This window comes from Mustelus asterias, chromosome 10 (genome assembly GCF_964213995.1).
Source record: "Mustelus asterias chromosome 10, sMusAst1.hap1.1, whole genome shotgun sequence".
Taxonomy (NCBI): Eukaryota; Metazoa; Chordata; class Chondrichthyes; order Carcharhiniformes; family Triakidae; genus Mustelus; species Mustelus asterias.
In genome coordinates this window covers 11,183,122-11,210,099 of record NC_135810.1, presented here as the reverse complement: position 1 = coordinate 11,210,099, position 26,978 = coordinate 11,183,122, and the positions used below count along the sequence as shown (strand labels likewise).

The window sequence follows — 26,978 nt, the reverse complement described above, 5'->3', positions numbered from 1 at the left end:
TATATTCTGAAGCAACATAAAAATGCAAATGTGCTTGAAAGGATCACTGTACATTGTGGTTGAATCTGAAAGTCAAGTTTTTTCCCAATTTTCTACCTTACTCCTCTTCTGAATCATTGACTGTTATTGGAATGTGGTCCATTTTTCTTTCCTTTGTTCAGTTGTGACCTGAGCCATGAAGGAATGTGTTTCCTTGTCTCCCCCAATTCTCCTAAGAACGTAAGAAGTAGGTATTGTGATAGGTCACTTGGCCTTTCGAGCACATTCTGCCATTCAATACAATCCATGGCTAAACTGATTGTGGCTTCAACTCCACTTTCCTACGTGCCCCCAGAACCATTGACTCTCTTGTCAATCATAAATCTATCTAACTCAACCTTGAAAAATGACCCAGCCTCCATGGCTCTCTATGATATTGAATTCCAATGACCCTCCCAGCCTTTGAAAAGCAACCAGCATAATCAAGGACCCCATGCACCCTGGACATTCTCTCTTCCACTTTCTTCCATCAGGAAATAGATTCAAAAGTCTGAGATCACGTACCAACCTGCAAGAACAGCTTCTTTCCTGCTGCCATCAGACTTTTGAAAGGACCCACCTTGTATTAAGCTGATCTTTCTCTACACCCCAGCTATGACTGTAACACTATATTCTGCACCCTCTCCTTTCCTTCTCCCCTATATACTCTATGAACGGTATGTTTTACCTGTATAGTGCGCACAAAACAATACTTTTCACTATCCAAATATGTGTGAAAATAATGAATTAAATCAAAAGATATTCCTCCTCCTCTCCATTGTAAATAGAAGACATCAGGCTGGAACTGTGCCTCCAGTTCTAGATTTCCCCCATGAAGGCATCTATGTCAAGCCCCTTCAGAATGCCGAATAGGAGTGGTGCACTTGCATTCCCCAGGGAGCAAAGGTCAGGAAAATCAACCCGGAGAGACGTCAATAGGAGCATTTGACACTTAAGAATGAAAGCAATGCTTGGTTCCCTTCTTATCTGACAGACCTGTGGATTTTCCAGGAGGTTGCACTGTTTAGATTAATGGAACAGGAACCCCATCTGACCCTTCTCTTCATTAGCCTAGAGGTACTGAGGGAACTATAGCTCCCAAATTGTGGCTCCAGTTGGAAATTGGTATCAAACTCAAAACCTTACAGTCTTGGTATCCACCACTTTGCTGCTGGGAAAGATTGTTACTGAGATAAATGTAATGATCATTGAGTTTTTGTTCCATAAACAATGTAATCTGGAAGCCCTTTTCCAAAAGCAAGCTAATTGAAATGTAATGAGTAAGACTTCCGCATGCTGGGAGAAATGCATTGTGCCATGTGTATCTTGTAACATGATGCCATGGAACCAACAAGTCCAAAGGAAATAGCATATAACCTCAATGTTATTTCCCTTCTCCATTTCTGCTTAGCTGCTTTATGAATACTTTTGTTGGAATAGTGGATCCCGGTGATCCTGTTGAGCAATTGGCTTGACCCCATTGGGCTTGATAGGATGGCTGAGCACATGAAATGAAATGATTGCTGAATCATTACTTTGTTTACAATAACAAGCCAGCCTTTGTTTAAGGGGAGGTGGTGGCGTAGTGGCATTGTCACTAGACTAGTAATCCAGAGACTCAGACTAATTCTTTGAAGACACTGGTTCGAATCCCACCATGGCAGATGACGAAATTTGAATTCAATAAAAATCTGGAATTAAGAATCTAATGGTGACCATGAAACCATTGTCGATTGTCGTAAAAACCTATCTGATTCACTAATGTCCTTTAGGGTAGGAAATCTGCCGTCCTTACCCAGTCTGGCCTACATGTGACTCCAGATCCACAGCAATGTGGTTGACTCTTAAATGCCCTCAGGGATGGGCAATAAATGCTGGCCCAGCCAGTGACGCCCACATTCCATGAATGAATTTTAAAAAAGCTACGTCCCAACAATGCCATTAGTGCCCACAATTAGTGAAAACCTGAAATCTGACAGAAATGCACGTGTCGTTCCTTAAATTAAAATCTCAAGCACAAGCACTTGTTGATATTAACTGATTAAAGGAAAATAGGGGTTAGGAATGAAAATATATGACTGAACCTCCCTTGTTTTATCCTGCATGCTTACTGAAAAGTAAATTGTTTATTTTAACTGATAGCTGTCCATCAGAATGGATTGTCAATTAACCAGGCCCTCTTGGGGTTATCCCCCACTATCCTACCTGGGCCGAAAGAAGGAGATCTTGCTTGTCATGATGGAGGACATGAAGCGAAAAGGATGCACACTGAAAAAGGTAAGATATCCACTCCATTTGGTGTTTTTTAGCGCTCGCTGCAGTGATTGCTCAGGCGGATTCCTTTACTGATGGTCAATGAACAATGACTTCTTTTCAACTTGCCACAGCGTTAATATTTGCTTTGTTCTGAACCCCAGCAACAATTTTGATTGAACACCGTCTTTTTCCTGCACCCTTTAACTTAAAAGGTTCTCGTGCTGTTAATTACCAGTCTTAACTTTCTGTGGCCAGTTCAATGGGCAATTAATGTGCAACTCAAGCAGGTTCCTGAATAAAATAATGTAGTGTGAGGCATTATCAACCAGCAAGTTCTGGAGATCTGCAACTCTCTTAATCCCTTTGAACTGCTATTAATCCCTTGTTTGCTGTGATTTCTGCCTTGACATACCACTATTTTTTGAGCTAACTCGGACCCATTGTAATCTGTGATCAACCTCTATGTAATTCTCTAACTCATTTAATAGCCTGAACATGCAAAGCTTTATCCAAATGTGCTTGTTCAGGGAAATGGACTGGGAGTGTGGAGACTGGGATACCGCCATTGTAGCCAATGTAAAGAATAGTAACTTCATGGATTCATTATGATCAATAAATCTTAGGCCTAAATCTTCCAGTCTCGCGGGCGGGATGGATAATTTGACAGACGCGCAAAGGGTCCGTTGACCTCAGGTGGGAATTTCTGGTCGTGGGGTAGGTGGGACCTGAAAATCCCACCCATAGTAGCTAGCGCTTTTGTTTTAGTTACAATTAATTGTCCTAATTACCTCACTGTTTCCCATACTCTCAGACTGACTTTGCAGGTAACTTGTGCTCTGATAAAAGACCAAAATGGCATAAAACAAAGCTCTGTTTTGAGGTGTTATTCTTCCATTCTGAAAGTATCAAGGCATGGTACGGAACAGCCCAAAACTATTAGTTGTAAACATCCAATAGGAAAAGACAGTTCAGACTAATATTCTTGTTTCCCAGTTTTTACTGGTGTTCCATTTTAAGGTTTCCAAGTCCTGTTTGGACCAGTATTCTTATTTCTCCATCTTTACTGGGTTTTCTTTCCTTTTGGGACTACATAAGCAGGAGGCTAAACTTCAATAGGAGTATTGGGAAAGGAGGACAACAAGGAGATCATCACAGCTGAACTCGTCACCTGATGGTCATGTGTGTGTTTGTTCTTCAGGCAATAATTAGTCTACGAAGCCCTCAGTATGGTGGGCAGAAAATTAGTTCACATTTCTGTGCTCTGCCCACCGAAGAGAAAAAAAGTTATCCTTGTCCCTGAATGTCCAGGAGGCATTTGATACCGTGCCGCACAAAAGGTTAATACACAAGGAGAGATCACATGGGGTTCGGGATAACTTATTAGTTTGGATAGAGGACGGGCTAACCAACAGATATGAGCGGTTGAGGTAAATGGTCATTAGAATAGAAGAATAGAATAAAATAGAAAGGCAACTTATTATCTAAATGGAGAGAAACATCAGAGTGCTTCAGTGCAGAGGGATCTGGGTGTCCTTGTGCATGAATTGCACAAAATTAATATGCAGATCCAGCAAGTAATAAGGAAGACAAATGGGAATATTTTGCATTTATTGCTAAAAGAATAGAGTATAAAAGTAGGGAAGTGTTGCTGCAACTGCACAAGGGATTAATGAGACTGGACCTGGGGTATTGTGCACAATTTTTGGTTCCTTTACTTGAGGAGGGATGTAGTTGCATTGAAAGCAGTTCAGAGAAGATTCACCAGATTGATTCCAGAGGCGAGGAGTTTGTCTTATGAAGGTAGATGGAGCAGTTTAGGACTATACTCTCTAGAGTTTAGAAGAATGAGGGGAAATCTAATTCAGGTATATAAGATGCTAAAGGAGATTGACAGGCTCGAAGGGACAAATGGCCTCCTCCTGCAACTATTTTCTATGTTTCTAAGAAAAGGGGACATGTCCTCTCTCTGCTCGATTCCAATAACCCTAATTCCTTCATCATAGGACAGTGGAAAGATTAAAGTCACCCTCAGAATCTTTCAACAGTAAATGATAGAAGACATGAAATCATTTCACAGAATCTCTACAGTGCAGAAGGAGGCCACTCGGCCTATCGAGTCTGCACCAACTCTCCAACTAGCATCTTACCCAAACCCTCCCTCATAATTCAACTCATTTACCCTACTAATCCCTCTAACTTCCACATTTTGGACACTAAGGGGCAATTTAGCACGGCCAATCCACCTGACCTGTACACCTTTGGACTGCGGGAGGAAACCGGAGCACCCAGAGGAAACGCATGCAGAGACGGGGAGAACATGCAAACTCCACACAGACAGTCACCCAAGACCAGAATTGAACCTGAGTCCTTGGAGATGTGAGGCAGCAGTGCTAACCACTGTGTCGCCAAAAGTGACAGTATTTTAATATTGGTGAAAAATAGCAATATTGTTCAGCTTCCTGGTGCAGTGATAGTTCAGACAGGTGAGCACCACTACTAAAAACCTTGTGAGAATTAGCAATGGGCAGATAGCAGGCTAGTTCAATAAAATAGTCATTTTCCCCCACACACTGTGGAGGATCATAAATGCAACAATATGTAAGTCATTTTTATTGAACGTTCGTGTGGAGCATCTTAAGTGAATATGAAGTCATACCTGAACGCTTAACCATAATGGTGTTGCACATTATTACCAATTAGGATTCTGTTCCTAAAAAATGTAATTAATTCTCAGCCAGTTGAAACCTTTAAAGAGAAAGGTGACTACAAGTTGTATTAGAACATGTGTAAAAGCAGGAGTGGATCGTTCGGCAACTTGAGAATGTTTTGTGATTCAATACGATAATGGCTGATCATCTGCCTCAAATCCACTTTCTTTCCTGCTTCCCGTATCCCTTGATTTCCTGAAGATCAGAATTTGAGGCCTGAATTTTCAAGCGCTTGGCACCCGCCATCTTGAGGGTGTCCCCCACCGACGCCGACAGGCCCGCGACCATTTTGCGCTCAATTGAGTGTTGACTGGCAGCAGGCGGGGCTTCCATCCACCCTCAGACAGAGATCCCACCTTGCAGAACAGTCGGCTCATCAGATTAGCCTACAGCTCTCCAGCCACTCCAAGCACAGCGCTGTAGAGGCCAGAAGAGGAACTGCAGTGCTGTTCCTTAGCCTCAGTCCCAGGATTGCACTTCAGGTCAGCACAAGGGGTCACAGGGGTGGGAGGTAAGGGAATGTCCTGGGGGGGTTGGGGAGTGCAATCTCGGTATGGGGGGGAGGGAGAGGATGGAGAAAGGGCGGAACTTCTAGGCCCCAAAGCAGACGGCATCCCAATTCTGAAGGGGCCTTCAGTTTGAGGTAGGTGCTCCTCACTTCTCACCTCAGATCGAGATTGTTAACTTCTATTCGGCTCCCTGATCCAACTAGTTCCAACTGAGCCTGGGCAAGAAAGGGCTCATAAGTGGCCAATAAGTGGTCACTCAATGCCTTAATAGGGTGGGCTTCCCGACAGAGACCAGGGTTCAATTCCTGGCTTGAGTCTGTACATTCTCCCTGTGTCTGCGTGGTTTCCTCCGGGTGCTCCGGTTTCCTCCTTACATGCTGGTTAGGTGCATTGGCCATGCTCAATTCTTCCTCAGTGTACCCAAACAGGCGCCGCAATGTGGCAACTAGGGGATTTGGACAGTAACCTCATTACAGTGTTATGTAAGCCTACTTGTGATACCAATAAATAAATTTTAATACTTTAACTTTCCTTGTGAACGTACACACGACTCTATCTGAATATCAAAATGTTGAAGTTTTCCACCTTGTAAATTTTTTTCTATTCTTTCCACTAAAGTTAATTTCCGCGCACTTCCCGACATTACTCCTTCTGCCACCTTTTTTGCACTCACTTAATCTGTCTATACCTCTTTGCATTCTCTTTGTGCCCTCCTCACAACTCACATTCCCTTTGTATGGCAAGCAAATTAGACACTGCTCGTGGTCCCCTTGTCATTACAGATTGTCAATAACTGAGGGCCCAGCACTGATCCTTGTGGCACTCCACGAGTCACAGCTTGTCAATTTGCTGATTCCCCATTTATCCCTGCTTTTTTTGCTCCCTCTCCTTCAACCAACCTCTACCCGTGCTAATATATGACTCCTAACTCAATGATCCCTTACCTTGCACATGAAACTTTTGATTGGCACCTTATCATTAGATCTGTTTTACTCATGTGGGAATTGTGCAGAAAATATCAGGAGCTGTGTTAGGATAGAGAGCGCATGATCAAAGTAGATATGTATGGACTGTCAGGGAAAAATTGGTTTTCAGGGTTGTAAGGCCTATTCTAATTCCAAGCTCTCTTGTTTTTATGCGAACATCACTTATGAGTGTTGATTAATTATATTCACAACTGCAAATTGTAACCTTTATGAATGGAAAAGCCGTGAAGATAAAATCCTATTTCGAAGTGTATGATTTCACTGTGACATGACAAAGCGCGTCCTTAACTGCTTATTAAAATGCCTCTCAGTTGAAAACTTACTCCCAAGTATGAAACTTCATCCAGCCACGGGTTATTATAAATATCTCCACTTACAATCCTAGCCGTAGCTCGTTACCTTTTATCTGCTTAGTCTGACTAGTGGAAGCGCTTATCAAATAACATTGGAATACCAAGGAAGTTACATTCCAATGGTTGGATGCAAAGGAGACTGTAGAACACAATGTATTCGAGGTGTGTTTTCCCATGTACAAAACACCTTTGGATAAATTAGTTCCAGTGCTTGCAAGTTCTATTTAAAAAAATGTGTTTTCACTGGTATAATCTTATTTCATTAGCTTGGTTATTTGCCAATATGGTTTCCTGCCAAAGACAATGAAACCTAAGCAATTCCTCAGCTTGTCTGATCTTCCTGGCTGCACTTCTAAAGGGTAATTTTGGAAGGTGAGAGTCCTGGCTTGCATTATTGTTGGATGGAGGCATAGGCCCCAAAATAGACCCTAGAGTGTTATCTCTGACCCACACTCTCATCTTGTAAGGAGGTATGCCAGGAATAGAGTCTTGCAAAGTGAAATCTCCAGATCTCGCATCAAAATCCACTGGTGTCAAGGTTACGCACACCAGCTTATGCCTTAACCATTGGAAATTTTAAACCTGCTCCAATTTCTAGGTCATAAAAGTCACTCATAATTTACACGTTTTATTTTCGCATCTTGGTACGCATCACCATGGATCTCCTCAAAGTTATAGTCAAACTAATCTAAGATTTCAGCATTAAAGCAGTTTACCTCTCCTGGACTTACTCAGGTGGCAGGGAGGCACAGTGGTTAGCACTACTATCTCACAGCTCCAAGAACCTGGGTTCAATTCCTGCCTTGGGTGCCCCTTCTTTGTAGAAAGAGTTGTCACTTGAAATTGTGGTCAGAATCTGTTGCCTTGACTCACTCGGCGTAGGAAGCAGTATTTCAACCTTCCTCCTCATATTGAACGCTACACCATTGGGAGAAAGAAACAGTTGGTAAATGGGTATTAGTGGCACAGCTCGCTTTGCACCTTTTGCCATCAATGCCTTCGTAAATTGGCAGAGTGTAAAATGGGTGGTTAAAAAAAACCATTGTCACCCTTTCCTGGCCAATAACTATAGTTCAGAACAACACCAATTTATTATTGTAAACCCAACCCGTCTTGTGTAAGAGGTACAAGTTTTTGAGCAGACGTTTCTCTCTGCAAACATTCTTTCGCGCTCGTTCTTCTCTCGGTCTCCTTTACCTCTTTGTGAATTTTATAGAACGGCTACAGCACCGAAAAGAGCCATTTGACCCATCGTGCATGTGCCAGCTCTTTGTAAGAGCAACTCAGCTATTCCAACTACATTTCTTTTTGTTAGATTATTTTCTCTTCAGATAATTAGCCAACTCCCTTGAAAAACCGCAACTGAATCTACCCCTACCATGCTCTCAGTCGGTGCACTGCAGATCCTAATCACTCACTGCATAGAAAAGCTTTTCCTCAGGTTGCCTCTTATTCTTTTTCCGATCACCTTAAATCTGTGCCCTCTGATTTTCCAGCAATGGAACTGGTTCCAGCCCATCTACTCTGTCAAGAGCACTCGTGATTTTGATCATTTCTATCAAATCTCCTCTCAACCTTCTCTAAGGAGAACAACTTCCTCAAATGCCTGACTTCTCTCACCCCCAGCACCATTCTCCTATATCTTTTCTGCACTCTCTCTAAAGCCTTCAAATCTTTCCTAAAATGTGATGCTCAGAACTGGACACAATGGATGGGATTTTCCGGCCGCACTCGCCCCCAAAACTGGAAAATCCCACCCGAGGTCAACGAACCTTTTGCATATCGACCTCCATGCCCACTACGATTCCCGTGGTGGACGGGACGGGAAATTTCCGCCCAATGTTCCAGTTGCACTCAAGCCAATGTTTTATGAATTTCACCATAACGTCCTTGCTTATCTAACTTCAGCGATTAGGTAACGATTCTAAGCGGCTCAGGACGATTTAAAGTTTGCTCTCAAGTCTGTGTAGAATTAGAGGATTTCAGCTGCAGAAATAATGGCAGGATTAAAACTGAGCATAGCAGCCATGGCAGGTTGAAGCATAAATCAACTGGAGCTACAATCCTGGAGCGCTGCATGGTAATCCCTGATGAAGAGTGCTCATGCTGAACGTCAGTTGAGGATAATTTGGACTGTTTCCAGTAATCATTGCCAAGGTTGCGCAGGCATTGCACATTAAGTTCTGAAGGTTCTGATGGCACTTGTGGAACCATACCCCTTTGTCAGTTAGGAAAGAGCAGGCCAACAAACTGGAAGGACATTGAGGGAGGAAAAAGAAAAATATGAAGGGCCAGAATTTCCTGAAAAATTCTTATTGTGCAAACTGTCCAGAAAAGTGTGAATTGTTAATGACCACAAGTTGCCAGATGATTTGCACAGTGCCACCTTTAACTTTGCAAAAATGAAATCACGCGCTTAACCTCGCCATGGGCTTCCTGGAGTGGCTTTATTTGCTCATGCACTTTCCATTAAACACACCACAGAAAGTTAACTCCAATAATGGGGCTGCGGGGATAGGGCCTAGGTGGGATTATTGTCAGTGCAGGCTCGATGGGCTGAATGGTCTCCTTCTGCACTGTAGGGATCCTGTGATGATTCTCTGAACCAATGACATCTTTTAATGAGGCAGTGATTGTTAATGGCTGACAATCAACCTCTCTAAGCCAGCAGATGACCAGTTTAAAGCCTGACATATCATTCCTGTGGGGAGTGAATTATTGTTGGAGTTTCTCAAAGTGTTAGATTTGGCGGGGGGCGGGGGGGAGGAGGAAGAAAAATTCTTACATTTCCTTCCAGTCTTCAATCAATGTGCCTTTTCCTCTCTGAATCAGTTTCCATTTCAGTCCTTCCTCTGTTTATTTCTCAATCTTCAAATCTCCTTAGTTAAGGAGGCAGACCATTAGTTTTGTTATTTAGTTTTAAGTTTATTTATTAGTGTCGCAAGTAGGCTTACATTAACACTGCAATAAAGTTACTGGGAAAATCCCCTAGTTGCCACACTCTGGCTCCTGTTCGGGTATACTGAGGGAGAACGTACCATGGCCAATGCAACTTACCAACACATCTTTTGGACTGTGGGAGGAAACCGGAGCACCCGGAGGAAACCCACGCAGTCATGGGGAGAATGTACAGACTCCACATAGACAGTGACCCAAGCCGGGAATCAAACCCGGGTCCCTGGTGCTTTGAGGCAGCAGTACTAACCGCCATGCCTAATTTACAACAGTCTCAGAGGTTCTGTTATCCTTGCCACACCGTTACCAACTTGTATTCCCAGCAACTTGCAGTGCCAAAGTCTTTGGGTAGGATTTTCCAACCGGACTTGTCCCAAAATCGGAAAATCTTGCCGGTGGTCAACAGATCTTTGCATGGCCTGCCCCCTCCACCCGCTATGACTCCTGTGGCGGGTGGGACGGGAAAACTCCCCCCTCCCCCCCCACCCCCAACCCCCCCCCCCCCCTTGAGTAGAAAAGTGTAGAAAATAGTCTGAGAAGACATCAACAAAATGTGCCCAAGTCCATGAAAATGTAAATCATTCGGATCACCTTCTGCTCGCCAGTGATGGGAGAATCTAACAGGGTTAGATTCTTGTTTGCCATTCATACACTCGGGTGTGTTATGAATGTTAGCTACCGTGTAACCTAATTATAAAAATGGATATGGTTTGCAGAGTTTAGTCAGTGTAAAGTAATTGAAGTAATTCCCTGATAAACACCACATGACTGAAGCCATTCTTGCGAGATTTCATTACTTTCCCTCCGCCTCTTGGCTAAATGATTATTCAAACTATTTTTTTTCTAGTTGGCAACAACACTAAGCATGTTTACAATTTAGAATAATTGGAACTGTTTCAGCGGAAGAGTGTCCCTTTAAAAAGAAAACACATTTGTCCTTTTGTTTTTTTATGTTCCGAGAAAGAAAAGATTAATTCATTAATGCAGAGGACAGCAAGTAAATTGCTTAGCAATTTGCTGAGGAAGAATTAATGAACGGATCTTCATCCAGCTCCCAGCGTTGCAATTTTCATAATAACCTCAGACCTCTTTTCTGGCAGGTTGTTGCATTTTTTTTTCCTTTTGGTTTGAAGGTTTTCATTAGTCTAATGAGTACTTTGGAAGGGCAAGCAGTTAGGACAACTTACAGTGGATTGCTATCATAACAAATAAGGCAATTTGAATAACATGTATGGGTTTATGCAAAAGGTTGTATAACAGGATCCACAGTTGACTAATACATTAGACCAACTAATAAATAAAGTAATCCCGATAAGAGGGTGTTGTTTGGTGGATAAAATTAATAATTTACACAACTGTAAAGAGATAAGACGTTGTTCAGTCCACGGTAACAGAGAGCACTTTCTCGTTCTGAATCCCACCGACCTTCCGTCTGATAATCCGAGTAAGTTTAAACTAATACTGGGTACAAAGGGGGGAGTTTCCCTCTCCCACCCGCACGGGAATCGCAGCGGGCGGGGGGCAGACCATAGAAAGGTCCGTTGACCTCGGGCGGGATTTTCCGGTTTTGGGGCAAGCGCGGCCAGAAAATCCCGACCATAAAGTTTATTTATTAGTGTCACACGTAGGCTTACATTAACACTGCAATGAAGTTACTGTGAGAATCCCCCAGTCGTTGCACTTAGGTGCCTGTTCGGGTACACTCAGGAAGGATTTAACAAAGCTAAATTAAATTGCCAGATTATAGGCTACCAGGAGAACATAGAACATAGAACATAGAACATTACAGCGCAGAACAGGCCCTTCGGCCCACGATGTTGCACCGACCAGTTAAAAAAAAAAACTGTGACCCTCCAACCTAAACCAATTTCTTTTCGTCCATGAACCTATCTACGGATCTCTTAAACGCCCCCAAACTAGGCGCATTTACTACTGATGCTGGCAGGGCATTCCAATCCCTCACCACCCTCTGGGTAAAGAACCTACCCCTGACATCGGTTCCATAACTACCCCCCCTCAATTTAAAGCCATGCCCCCTCGTGCTGGATTTCTCCATCAGAGGAAAAAGGCTATCACTATCCACCCTATCCAAACCTCTAATCATCTTATATGTTTCAATAAGATCCCCTCTTAGCCGCCGCCTTTCCAGCGAAAACAATCCCAAATCCCTCAGCCTCTCCTCATAGGATCTCCCCTCCATACCAGGCAACATCCTGGTAAACCTCCTCTGCACCCTCTCCAAAGCCTCCACATCCTTCCTGTAATGTGGGGACCAGAACTGCACACAGTACTCCAAGTGCGGCCGCACCAGAGTTGTGTACAGTTGCAACATAACGCTACGACTCCTAAATTCAATCCCCCTACCAATAAACGCCAAGACACCATATGCCTTCTTAACAACCTTATCTACTTGATTCCCAACTTTCAGGGATCTATGCACACATACACCTAGATCCCTCTGCTCCTCCACACTATTCAAAGTCCTCCCGTTAGCCCTATACTCAACACATCTGTTATTCCTACCAAAGTGAATTACCTCACACTTCTCCGCATTAAACTCCATCCGCCACCTCTCGGCCCAACTTTGCAACCTGTCTAAGTCTTCCTGCAAACTACGACACCCTTCCTCACTGTCTACCACACCACCGACTTTGGTGTCATCAGCAAATTTGCTAATCCACCCAACTATACCCTCATCCAGATCATTAATAAATATTACAAACAGCAGTGGCCCCAAAACAGATCCCTGAGGTACACCACTTGTAACCGCACTCCATGATGAATATTTACTATCAACCACCACCCTCTGTTTCCTATCCGCTAGCCAATTCCTGATCCAATTTCCTAGATCACCCCCAATCCCATACATCTGCATTTTCTGCAGAAGCCTACCATGGTGAACCTTATCAAACGCCTTACTAAAATCCATTTTAGAGTGCGATATGTTAACCATCAGGCACATTCATATATTCCTTGGTAGGTAATTTTATTGAAATGGCCCTGATGTTTTTTTTTCCCAGCTGCCCTTCGAGTTGATTGCCAACATGATAATTATCAAAATGTTTTGTTTCAGTGACTAGGGGTTAATGTGAGTGATGTAAACAGTTAGATGGCTCCATAATTTTTTTAGCTGTCAAAGGTTAAAAGGGAAAGAGACCAGGAATTTGTCATATTTGTGCTGTGTTAACTAATCTGAGGCAGGGTGTTGGTAGAGTTGTTTCAATTGGTTTGAAGGCTCTCTCAACCCCTATCAGAAGGAAAGGTGAATTGATCTGGGCTTTCACTCCCGACCACTATTCTCCAACCCTTGCTGGAGTGCATGTCTGATAATAACAAGTAAGCCTGCTCATTGTATCTAGGCTAACACACAAATTAAGGCCTCTGGTCATGTGCCTCTTTAAGGGTTGAGTTCTCGGAGGGTCATGTGACCCATCCAGCCAATCAGGCTGGAGCCTATGAACCCTGGGCCTGAGCGCAGGTTTTTCCTTACTGATTAGGAGTCTGGAGTTGTGCATTAATTAAGCCTTTCCATCACTCTCTGTAAATAGCTACTTCTGTTAATAAGCTGTTCATTTGTAATCTACTTGGTGGCCGCCCTTCTGTGAAAGTTACTAGATAGCCATGGGAGTGGGGAGGGGATTGGTGGGGGGGGGGGGGGGTGGGGGGGGCAGCTACAATTGGGTCATTAATTCTTGTGGAATGGTTGTCCAGTAAGGGACCATCAGCAGAGGAGAGAAAGGAGATCTCATGGGGAAAATTAGTGAGAACTAAAACTTGAAAATAAATATTGCTAGAAATATCGGATCTGTCAAAATATCTGTAAAATATCTGTACTGAGTCAGTCTGACTGGGGAAAGCTATGGGAAGGATATGGCAGGATTCTCTGTCCCCCCACCCACCACCCCCACCACAGTCCCTCCTGGTGGTGGCAGGTGGCCTGCCATTCACTGGTGGAGTGATCTCCTGGTCTTTCGGCTGTCAGTGGGATGTCCTATTGAATCCACCCACGCCACCAGGAAATCCATGGTGGGGGTGCCCCATCAGCAGGTCCGGAAGATCCTGCCATTTGGAAGGGTGGGAAAATCCCATCCTAGTTTGTTCATGGTGAGCGGAGCCTGATATTAGTGGTGACCGAACTTGAACTTTGTGCATTGCTGTTATTAGGATCCAGGTGAAATCGAAACCAAGACACCCAACTTTTCCTTCAAGAGTTTATTGACATTGTTCCGTTTCACAACTCTCCTCCCACACACCGAGTGCCTCAGTTGTCTCCCATTTGTATGCACTCAAAGTACTCAATTAAACAATGCCCTTCATCTGTATATCCAGACAATATAGTTAACACGTCATTAATAATCAATATTCCGTCATTTTTCACCACACAATCCACTCTCTCATAGAAGAACTGAAACAATCCCTACAGTGCAGAAGGAGGCCATTCGGTCCATCGAGTCTGCACCGATCACAATTCCACCCAGGCCCCATTCCCGTAACCCCACATATTTACCCTGCTAATCCCCTAACACTAGGGTCAATTTAACATGGCCAATCAACCTAATCCGCACAGCTTTGGACTGTGGGAGGAAACCGGAGCACCCGGAGGAAACCCACACAGACAGGGGGAGAATGTGCAAACTCCACACAGACAATAAACCCGGGTCCCTGGTGCTGTGAGGCAGCAGTGCTAACCATCGTGCCAACATGACGCCCACTGTTAATGTTGAGAATACAGGTTGCCGAGTGGTCACGGGACTGATGTAGCAAAGTTTGTGACTTTTGTGAGCTTGAACTCAATAACTTAGACCAGATGCAGCAAAGGTCCATTGACTTCGGTGGGACCAGAAGATTCCGCTGGCAGGAGGGGTTGGAAAATTCTGGCCTCAGTCTTTTGTGGGTTAGCACCAGGGAATGACAATGAAAGCTATTGGGTTTTCATTCAAAGGACAAATGATTTACTAATGTCCTTAAGGGATGGGATCCTTGATAAGTCTGACCTACATGTGGCTCCAGTTATGCATTCCATGATTGGCTTTACAGAAGATACAGGGAAGCCAGTAGCAAATGTTCAGCAAAGTCTCTAGCATTAGCTAGGCTGCTCGAGTCCAGACATCCTGTGGTAACTCACAGGTCTCATTCCCATTTAAGAGTCTATGTTCTATGGGATGACCAGTCATGCACCATCTGTCTATTATGATTATCAGATTCGAACCTTGCCCTTGTCCTATAACATGCAACATAAAGTGGGCAGAAGTAACACCATTGTTAATTAGCCAGTGCGATGACATCTATTGAATTGGTAAATATTGTATGATATTAATATTTGGTTGGTGGTGTGTTAACCAATGCTAGTTTCTCTGGAACAACTACTTCTTAACTTGATGAAGTCGGTAAGTCACAATTTGAAGAAGATCCAAATCTTTGTTTTGCCTCAAAATGCAAAAGATCAACCTTGAGGCAATCTCCGACACCAGGAAATGCTCTCAGGAGCAATCGTAGCTAAATTATTCATGGCCTGATCGAGATGGAATCAAAAAGCAAATGTATATCATGTCTGACAATCCTGCACGTTCATACTCAGCAAGTTGAAAGGACTGGGACAAATAAATAGGTTTAAAGTTTAAGTTAATTTATTAGGGTCACAAGTAGGCTTACATTCATACTGCAATGAAGTTACTGTGAAAATCCCCTAGTCGCCATACTCCAGCGCCTGTTCGGGTACACTGAGGGAGAATTTAGCAATGCCAATGCACCTAAACAGTGGTTAGCACTGCTGCTTCACAGCTCCAGGGACCTGGGTTCGAATCCCGGCTCGGGTCACTGTCTGGGTGGAGTTTGCACATTCTCCTCGTGTCTGCGTGGGTTTCCTCCGGGTGCTCCGGTTTCCTCCCACAGTCCAAAGATGTGCGGGTTAGGTTGATTGGCTATGCTAAAATTGCCCCTTAGTGTCCTGGGATACGTAGATTAGCGGGTAAAATATGTGAGATATGGGGGTAGGGCCTGGGTGGGATTGTGGTCGGTGCAGACTCGATGGGCCGAATGGCCTCTTTCTGTACTGTAGAGTTTCTATGATTTCTAATCAGCATACCTTTCGGACTGTGGGAGGAAACCCATGCAGACACGGGGAGAACGTGCAGACTCCACACAGACAGTGACCCAAGCCGGGAATCGAACCTGGGCCTTTGGCACTGTGAGGCAGCAGTGCTAATCGTTGTGCCGCCCACGGCTGTCTGTTTATTTAAATCCATGGAAGCCATTCCATGACAACATTCACTGACAGTTTAGGGAATATTTTCTTCCCGTTTTGTGCAGGGAATTGTAAATTAGGCTTTCATAAAAAGTGGACTTCTGCTTTCCAGCAGCTTATCCTTTGGAGACTTGAACCCTTGAGATGAATGTGTTTCACTGCACTTTAGAACATTATTTTTAGCGCACTTGATTGCCAGAAAACCGAATCTAATGAAGATTTGTTGCAATGCTTGCACCAAGACTATTCTTGCATTATAACTACAGGATGGATTAGTTCTACAACATAAAATATTTTATCATTGTTCAGTGCCATAGGAATATTTCTAGTTAAATATCGTCAAATGACTAGCCTCATGATAATTGATTATAAATGTAGCATTTAAACAATCTCAAAAGAAGTTGCCTCCCTCCTGGAAGTGAATCAAATTGTGATCAACAGTCTGAAGCTAATTTCCATGCTGGAATCACCAATGTCTCATTTTTCAACATTGTGTCATAATTTATAACTCAGCCCTTTTTTCAGAGACTAGAATCACATGCCTTTTGTTCTTGGACATTGGAGAGATGGTGGTTTGATGTGTGCTGCCAAGTGGAAGCAAGCATTCTCAGCGTGCTAACCTTCCTGCGATTTTGTGCATGGCATGGCAATCGTGGAAACAATGTGGGAAGTTTGGTCTGGAGATCGGGTGCAATGTCTGGATTTTATTTTTCACTTTTTCCTTTCCCCTCAATTCTTCTCCAAAGTTTTCACCTTCTTTGCTCCATTGAAGGCAACCTATGCTGTGCCATAGGGTATCTTGCCTTGGGGGCAAATATTCATTCATCCATCAGCCCAAATCATGTATCAGAAGACTACTTGATTATGCAGAGGTTAGCAGTTGAGCCTTGCCCTGTCACCTGATACATTATGGACTTGGATAACCATAAACATGGGCGATATGTGTGCTATAAGATAAAGGAGCACGGTAGCACAGTGGTTAGCACTGCTGCTTCACAGCTCCAAGGACCTGGGTTTGATTCCCGGCTTGGGTCACTGTCTGTGTGGAGTTTGCACATTCTCCTCATGTCTGCGTGGGTTTCCTCCGGGTGCTCTGGTTTCCTCCCACAGTCCAAAGATGTTCAGGTGAGGTTGATTGGCCATGCTAAAATTGCCCTTTTGTGTCCTGAGATGCGTAGGTTAGAGGGATTAGTGGGTAAAATATGTAGGGATATGGGGGTAGGGCCTGGGTGGGATTGTGGTCGGTGCAGACTCGATGGCCTCTTTCTGTACTGTAGGGTTTCTATGATTCTATGATTCAGAATTCGGCCATTCGGCCCATCAAGTCTGCTCCACCATTCGATCATGGCTGATATGTTTCTTAACTCCATTCTCCTGCCTTTTCCAATCAAGAAAAGGATAAGCCTACAAGAGGAGAGGCTGTACTCGATCTGGTACTGGCTAATGAGCCTGGACAGGTGTCGGATCTCTCAGTGGGGGAGCATCTTGGGATAGTGATCATAACTCTATCTCCTTTATGCTAACATTGGAAAGAGATAGGATCAGGCAAGCTAGGAAAGTGTTTATCTGGAGGAAGGGGAAATATGAAGCCATCAGGCAGGAGATTAGAGGGGTAAATTGGAAGCAGGCATTCTCGAGGAAAAGTACTGAAGTAAGGCGGCAGATTTTCAAGGAATGTTTGTCTGGAGTTCTGCATGACAACGCTCCGATGAGACAGGGAGGTGTTGGTAGGTTACGGGAACCGTGGTGCACGAAAGCTGCGCTGAACCAAGTGAGAAAGAAAAGGAAAGCGTACAAAAGTTTCAGAGAGCTTGGAGATGATAGGGATCTAGATGAGTATACGGCTTGTAGGAAGGGACTTAAGAAAGAAATTAGGAGAGCCAGAAGGGGTCACGAGAAGGCCTTGACAGGTAAGATTAAGGAGAACCCTAAGGCGTTCTATAAATATGTGAAGAGTAAAAGGATGAGATGTGAAGGAATAGGACCTATAAATGGTGAAGGTGAGAAAGTCTGTACGGAACCGGAAGAAATAGCAGAGGTGCTTAATGAATATTTTACCTCGGTATTCATGGTGGAAAAAGACCTGGGTGGTTGTACTACAGGATTGAGGCGGACTGAAAAGATTGAGTATGTGGACATTAAGAAAGAGGATGTGTTGGAAATTTTGAATAGCATCAAGATAGATAAGTCGCCGGGACCGGATGAGATGTGCCCCAGGTTACTGTGGGAGGCGAGGGAAGAGACTGCAGAGCCTCTGGCGATGATCTTTGCGTCGTCCATGGAGACGGGAGAGGTTACGGTGGATTGCAGGATTGCGGATGTGGTTCCTATATTCAAGAAAGGGAATAGGGATAGCCCAGGAAATTACCGACCGGTGAGTCTAACCTCAGTGGTTGGTAAGTTGATGGAGAAGATCCTGAGGGACAGGATTTATGAACATTTAGAGAAGTTTAGTATGCTCAAAAGTAGTCAGCTCGGCTTTGTCAAAGGCAAATCGTGCCTTACGAGCCTGGTGGGGTTCTTTGAAAATGTGACTGAACACATTGATGAAGGAATAGCGGTAGATTTGGTTTACATGGACTTCAGCAAGGCGTTCGATAAGGTGCCCCATGCAAGACTTCTCGAGAAAGTGAGAGGGCATGGGATCCAAGGGGCTGTTGCCTTGTGGATTCAGAACTGGCTTGCCTGCAAAAGGCAGGGAGTGGTTGTAGATGGGTCTTTTTCTGAATGGAGGTCGGTCATCAGTGGAGTGCCCCAGGGATCTGTTCTGGGACCCTTGCTGTTTGTCATTTTCATAAATGACCTGGATGAGGAAGTGGAGGGATGGGTTGGTAAGTTTGCCGATGACACGAAGGTTGGTGGTGTTGTGGATAGGTTGGAGGGATGTCAGAAGCTGCAGCATGACATAGATAGGGTGCAAGACTGGGCGGAGAAGTGGCAGATGAACTTCAACCCGGATAAATGTGTAGTGGTCCATTTTGGCAGGTCAAATGGGATGAAGGAGTATAATATCAAGGGTAAGACTCTTAGCAGTGTAGAGGATCAGAAGGACCTTGGGGTCCGGGTCCATAGGACTCTTAAATTGGCCTCGCAGGTAGAGGAGGTGGTTAAGAAGGCGTATGGTGTGCTGGCCTTCATCAATCGAGGGATTGAGTTTAGGAGTCGGGAGATAATGATGCAGCTTTATAAGACCCTCGTCAGACCCCACTTGGAGTACTGTGCTCAGGTCTGGTCACCTCATTACAGGAGGGATGTGGAAATGATTGAAAGGGTGCAGAGAAGATTTACAAGGATGTTGCCTGGATTGGTTGGCATGCCTTATGAGGATAGGCTGAGGGAGCTCGGTCTTTTCTCCTTGGAGAGACGAAGGATGAGAGGTGACCTGATAGAGGTGTACAAGATGTTGAGAGGTATAGATCGGGTGGATTCTCAGAGGCTTTTTCCCAGGGCTGAAATGGCTGCTACAAGAGGACACAGGTTTAAGGTGCTGGGGAGTAGGTACAGAGGAGATGTCAGGGGTAAGTTTTTCACTCAGAGGGTGGTGGGTGAGTAGAATCGGCTGCCGTCAGTGGTGTTGGAGGCAAACTCAATAGGGTCTTTTCAGAGACTTCTGGATGAGTACATGCAACTTAATAGGATTGAAGGTTATAGGTAAGCCTATATATAAGCCTAGGTAGGTAGGGACATGACCGGCACAACTTGTGGGCCGAAGGGCCTGTTCGTGCTGTATTTTTTCTATGTTCTATGTTCTAAGAACATATCTATCTCTGTCTTGAATACACTCAATGACCTGGCCTCCACAGCCTTCTGTGCAATGAATTCCACAGATTCACCACCCTCTAGCTGAAGAAATTCCTTCTCATCCCAGGTCTAAAGGGTGTTCCCTTTCCTCCAAGGCTGTGCCCTCGGATCTGTTTTGACAGAAGTCGTGTAAAATCTGACAGTGAAAGTGGAGGACATTCAGCCCATTGTGCTTCGCTCAGCATGCTGAAGGACCCGATTTTGTTGTTTCTTTATTCCATACCCAATACACTAATAGACTTGTCACTCTGTACAGAAAGAGCATTACCATTTCCCTTTTCCACAGCTGAGACTAGAAAGTTCAAAAGCGGTCGCGATCAAACATTGAAGTTGATGTTGAATAACTGGCGCAAGGGAATTCACCAGTGATATTCTAAGAGCAACAAAAACACATGGGAGTTAAGTCTCAACCTTGATAGAGATGCTGAACTGTCAGTCACTCTCTGGCTGCCTGTTGAACACGCTGTTCAATTGTTCTTTTCATAATTTCAACACTGAAATGTGGTCATTGGCTGCATATCGGTGAGTAATGTTGGCAAGTGATAGCATGTGGATGATAGAAAAGAGGGTGAGGAGGGGGTGTGCAGTCCATGGGTAGAATTAATAAATGGGGTTCTACTGCATTTGTAAAAGTTTTGACCAATTGCACCTTGACATTCAGTGAAGGGTTGCAGTCAGTCTGCAATTGCTTACCTTGTAACCTCTGCCCACACTGGATTTTTCTCTGATAAAATGAATCACAAAGGTATTGACAGAAAAATAAGCTTTTTTACTGTACCAATTTGTGTGACACACTTCCGTCTTAGCCTGCTTTGAAACTTGCAGTTCCTTAGGTGACATACCATACACATATCAGCCTCTGTTCCACAGGAGAAGTAAATAGTGTCAAGCAGAAGATCAAGAGTAAAGAGCAGTTACATCCATTTGAGAGGCGATACAAAGTACTTTTTTTTAATGTTTGTTTGGGTGGCACAGTGGTTAGCACGGCTGCCTCACAGCGCCTGGGTTTGATTCCCGGCTTGGGTCACTGTCTGTGCGGAGTCTGAAAGTTCTCCCCGTGTCTGCGTGGGTTTCCTCCCACAGTCTGGATGCGTTGACCCGAACAGGCGCCGGAGTATGGCGACTAGCAGAATATCACAGTAACTTCATTGCAGTGTTAATGTAAGCCTTACTTGAGACTAATAATTTAAATAAATAAAATAATATTAAAGACAAGGGTCAGAAGCTGCATTTACAAAAAGGCAAATCACGTAAACCAATTGTTCTCAACTGGAATTAACATTTCTGGGTTGAATTTGCGATTCAAGAGTTTTAATCTCAAGCAGTCATCAACAATGCAATTGTTTCAGGATCTTATTGTTATCTGTGCTGAGCCTCTGGTTTGCAGAGATGTCAACTTAAAAAATACCACATTGCAGCGGTGGGTCAAGTCACGTCTCGAGTCAGTTTAAAATGCAGCGGATTTTTAAAATCTGTTTTGCCTTTGTTGTGTGGCCTCATTTCAGGAGCATGCATCTCGATAATAGTTTCAACATTGAAATGTGGTAGTTGGCTGTGTATTGATGGATAATGTTGGCAAATGATACCATGTAGGTGGTAGGAAAGAGGGTGGGGGTGTATGCAACACATGGATAGAATACATAAATGGGGTTCTACTGCATTAGTTAAAATGTTTGGCAAATTGCACCTTCACATTAAGTGCGCACACTTAACTGGGAGGGACTATTTCTGGAAAAGGTACTGGGCCTGTACATGAAAATACATGATGTGGAGATGCCGGCGTTGGACTGGGGTAAACACAGTAAGAGTTTTAACAACACCAGGTTAAAGTCCAACAGGTTTATTTGGTAGCAAATGCCATTGGCTTTTGGAGCACTGCTCCTTCGTCAGATGGACTGGAAATCTGCTCTCAAACAGCCTGTTTGAGAGCAGATTTCCACTCCATCTGACGAAGGAGCAGCGCTCTGAAAGCCAATGGCATTTGCTACCAAATAAACCTGTTGGACTTTAACCTGGTGTTGTTAAAACTCTTACCATGAAAATACATGCCAGAGTCCTGTGGATACCTCTGGTCTTGTAGATTTGTCCAAACACATGAATGAACAGCACTTTGAAAGTCAAGGCGACAGATCTGTTACAGAACTCACACTGATAGTTTTAGACTGTAAGACTCATTTCATCTATGAGTCGATTTGTTAGTTATGTGCCAATTGCCCATTCTGGAAACTCTGCCACTCCATCAGTCTTGAGGAAATTTGTATCACAACCATCAGGGTAACCAATGCATTGACTCATTGTGACTCATTTATAACAAGTACTCTTGCCATTTATTTTCAAAAATGTATCTCACAAGCATTGCGTTGTCTTTTCTGCTGCTTCCCCCCTTATCAAGCCAGAGGAAAAATAACATGGTGCATAAATCCAACTGAAACAGTTGAGAATATTCCATTGAGCATGAGTGCTAGCATGTACTGGAGCTCCAAAATGAAAAATAACTGTGGAACGGTCTGTCAGTGACATAGAGGTGAAATCCATTACCGTCTGTAGCCATTGATGAGATTACAGTGAAACATTGGCTGCATATGTAAGCGTCTGCATAATGACTAATGGGTTGACTATACCTATGTAAGGTGCAAACACTGAGGGCCAGTGCCCCTCATGTGTTTTACAGATGTAAGCTTTTGTGATGGAATTGTTGGCTAAATGAGGTACATAACTCATTGCAGGGCCATTTCCTGCCTTAATTCCTGAGGCAGACTAAGCAACGAAAGATTTAATTGCTGAAAATATACATTATCAGCACCAGAATTGAGTTCTACCCACCATGGAAGGGTTTTGTGAATGAAGAAGGAAGCTGAATTCACAAGTCCCAAAGATGTTTCGCTTAAAATATTCCAGCCATTTGTTACTCTGTAGATGTGCTGTGATTACCATGTTTAAACAGTTAATATTTAGCAGGTGATACAGTGACTTTGTTGACAACATATTTGCACTGCTTACACAAGATGTATGATGGTTTCTGATAAAAATGATTGGAATTGTTGCTTAGCGGACCAATGAGTTGACCAAAATGCAAGAGTACATTATCTTTATTTGAATCTTGCAAGAAACACATTCTGGTTTCCTGTACTACACTAAAGCGAGTCACTGGGTTCAAGTTTGTAGCAATCTGCCACACTATGTGAACTTGTAGGGGGGAATTTTACCATTTTGAGTCTAAGTGCCGGATCTGGGCGTCAAATAGATCCGCGCCTGGAATCCTCTTTCCAGCACGCCCATACGCGTTTTGCCGGCACCGGCCCGCTCCACGCTGTGGGCGGGGCTTAGCGCTGGCGGACCGATCGGAGCTCTGAACTGCGCATGCGCAGTTCGAAAAAAATCTGACAGCGCGCCCGGGCGGGAAAGAAAAAGCAGAAAGCGGAGAGAGCGGCTCTCTGACGATCATACTCTGGTCGGGTGGGGTGGGGGGGGGTGGGGGCGGGGGGGGAGCGGTGGGAGGGGAGGGGGTGTGACTGATCATCCCCTGGGGGTGGCGGGGAGGAGAGGGGGTGTGATGTCTCATCCTCTGGGGGGAGGAGGAGAGGGGGTGTGACATCTCATCCTCTGGGGTGGGTGGGAGAGGAGGGGGTGTGACCAATCATTCCCTGGGGGGGGGAGGAGAGGGGGTGTGACGTATCATCCTCTGGTCGGGGGGGGGTTCCGCTGCCTGCCTGCAGCCGATCCCTCCTGGCACCATCACTGGTTCTCTACCAGCCACAGCCATCTCTCCTGCTCTCTAGCACCTGCAGGGAAGAGTAATCTGTGGCCGGTAGTGAACCAGTGATGGTGCCAGGAGGGATCGGCCACAGACAGGCAGCAGAACCCCCCCGTCCAGAGGATGAGACGTCACACCCCCTCTCCTCCCCCCCGCCCAGGGGATGATATGTCACACCCCCTCTCCTCCTCCCACCCCCCTCCCGCCCCGACCAGAGGATGACCTGGGTCAGAGGGCTGTTGCATTCTCTGAACCCGCTCTTTGAAGGCTGCAGCGGCGACTTGAAACTTTTATTTTGCAGGTCGGTAACAGCGCGGACGCGGATTGGGCCAGAAGACGGTAAAGTGGGATTTGGCGGTAGAGTTGGGCACGCGGTTAATTAAGTCAATTTAAATGCATGCTAATGCATTTAAATCTTCGGGCCGCCCGATTCGGGCGCGGGCCGGACCCGCGCCCAAATCGGGTGTCGGTAAAGCCGCGATCTGCTCGGAATCAGGAGCAGATCGTTGTATAGGCCCGACGCCCAACTTTACCACGATTTTGCGCCCGAAAACGGGCGCGAAGTTTTGGTAAAATCAAGCTTGTAGTCTATGTAATTGATGTTGGACATATCCAAAATACCGGTCAAAATATCAATCAAAAATATGAACAGAAAATGTAAGAAATACGCAGCAGATGAGGTAGCAAAAATAGGCAATGAAATGGGCAAAATCTTCTGGTCAGTCCAAGTTCGGTGGCAGGAAACGGAAGTGTAAATGTTTCCATGTCTTTTATTCCACCCTACCCCAGCTTCAGCTCTTTGCCTACCTTCAGTTTCGAGCTTTTGCTACCGGCATGTCGATATGAATGGAGAATGGAAGCAGGAGTAGGCCATTCGGCCTTTCGAGATTGCTCCGCAATCTATTATGATCATGGCTGATCTTCAAATTCCATATCCTGATCCCCCACTCTTCCTCCCCATATCCCTTAATTCCTTTAGCCCCAAGAGCTATATCTAATATAGAAACATAGAAAATGAAGTTCTGAGGAACCCAAGAAACCAGAAGCAGCGTTGACTGCCCTGGAATGTCATGGAAGAAGTAAAGCTAGCCAGGTGTACGTCACTTATCTACAGTTGTTAAATTGAACCTGTTAATTTTTGACTTAATTTGACGGGCGAACTTATTTCTGATGAGGTGATCTTTTAATGAGCGTGCACAATCTGCTCATACATGCAAAAGGTTGTCCGACATTATTTAAAATCCGGAGGACGAAATTCCAAATGTTCACCCTGTGTCAGGAAAACAATTCTCGGTCTCATGTCATATTAGGTTGCTCTGTTCGTCAAGCTTCTCACTGAATCATAGAATCCCCACAGTGCAGAAGAAGGCCATTTGGCCCATTGAACCTGCACCAAACAACAATCCCACTCAGGTCCTATCCCCACGACCCTATAGATTTACCCTCCTAATCCAGGCTGAGGGAGCTCGGTCTTTTCTCCTTGGAGAGACGTAGGATTAGAGGAGACCTAATAGAGGTACATAAGATGTTGAGAGGCAGAGATCGGGTGGACTCTCAGAGGCTTTTTCCCAGGGTGGAAATGGCTGCTACGAGAGGACACAGGTTTAAGGTGCTGGGGGGTAGGTACAGGGGAAATGTTTGGGGGAAGTTTTTCACACAGAGGGTGGTGGGTGAGTGGAATCGGCTGCCGTCAGTGGTGGTGGAGGCAAACTCAATAGGGTCTTTTAAGAGACTCCTGGATGAGTACATGGGACTTAATAGGATGGAGGGTTATAGGTAGGCCTAAAAGGTAGGGATATGTTCGGCACAACTTATGGGGCCGAAGGGTCTGTTTTGTGCTGTAGTTTTCTATGTTTCTATGTTTCTATCCCCCTGACACTCTGGGGCAATTTATCAGGGCCAATCAACCTAACCCGCACATCTTTGGACTGCGGGCGGAAGCCGGAGCACCCGGAGGAAACCCACGCAGACACAGGGAGAACGTGCAGACTCCACACACATAGACACCTGAGATTGAACCCGGGTCCCTGGTGCTGTGAGGCAGCAGTGCTAGCCACTGTGCCACTGTGCCGCCACTGCGGGTGGGACCAGAAGATTCTGCCCAATATTTCAGCTCACTGGCCCTTAGATATCATTGCAGAGTTATTTAAATTGTATTGTACGTCCATAACCACATCTTGTTTTTCTAATTGTCATCCATCTTATTCAACATATTAATCAATGATGTATTCAATTTGAGAATATCTTTCCCTCATTTGGTTCTGAATGTTTTGTCATTTCTGTGAGCGGGAGATTGGTGGAAGTGTGCTTACACATTTTAACATGGGAATGATCTATCACCGTTCCGCTCCCGATGAATATTTGGCACCTACCGTCCATCTAGTGAAGATTCAAGCCCACACTTTCCAATTGGCTGATTCCCAATGAATGAAAGTCCTCCTGCTGGGGGGGGGGGGGGGGAGGGAGAGGGGGGGCGGAATGTAAAGAATGTCTCTTTGGGATGAAAGAAGTGACAAGGTGATAACTTGGTGATCGGAGATTTAAAACTGCTCCAGATAACCATGCAAAGCTGAATGATTATGATGGTTCTGGCTGAACAAGTAGGCGTGTCTGTCATTTGGTTAAGTCCCTTTTCAGGGTGTTGAGTAACTGGTTCATGAGGCCTCATCACCAATCCCTCCCTTTGCCACAAATTCACCTCCCAATTTCATCAACGGGCCCAAAAAAGTCCTTCTGCTTTATTGCCAAGGCATTTGCAATTCAGTTCCTTCTTGGACACAGCATTTACACCTGGAGATTCGGGCAGGTTCTAAGTGAGAGGGAGCCCACTTATTGAGCTTTAAGCAGACTTGGTTAATTTGCACTGAAATGTCAGCTGTGCATCCGGAAGCAAATCAAGGGCTGGAATTCTCCGGCCGTTCACGCCCCGCCGCTGCTACAAGGGAGGATGGAGAATTTGACGCCCAGCCAAATCTCCATTCACTGCAGCAGGACCAGAGAATCCCGCGGGTGCTCTCCGGCCAAGGTTTTTCATCACATACACGATTTGAATTTGACTTGCAGATGTTGTCACTCACATCTGGAACAAACAGACAAAGTGGTGAGTTTGAACAACAGGCTCATCCAGTTTGACCATAACCGTCTATGGAGACAGTGTCTATTGATGGTGTAATGTCCTATGACAGTGCCAAAGGGCAGTATTTAATGGAGATTAATCAGCACTAAACTGGACAGTGGCAGGATTGGGAGCAGAAGTCACACCTGCTGAGAGCTGTCATAACCTATCACTATCACAGTGGAGGACTTTAAGTTCACAATTTGATTGACGGCATTAGCTGTCTTTGATATGGGGTTCAGAATACAAGACCAACAGCCCCCCTCTCACCCCGCCTCC

The 26,978-nt window shown here is 44.8% G+C and overlaps 1 protein-coding gene across 1 annotated transcript in view; it reads left to right on the top strand.

Moving 5' to 3' along the window:
- Positions 1–26,978, top strand: part of LOC144499987 (dachshund homolog 1-like) — a 370,810-nt gene that overhangs the window by 250,770 nt on the left and 93,062 nt on the right. The window contains exon 7 of the mRNA XM_078222724.1: positions 2,161–2,295. Within this exon, the coding sequence (XP_078078850.1) occupies positions 2,161–2,295 (135 nt within the window). The remainder of the gene's footprint in view (positions 1–2,160; positions 2,296–26,978) is intronic.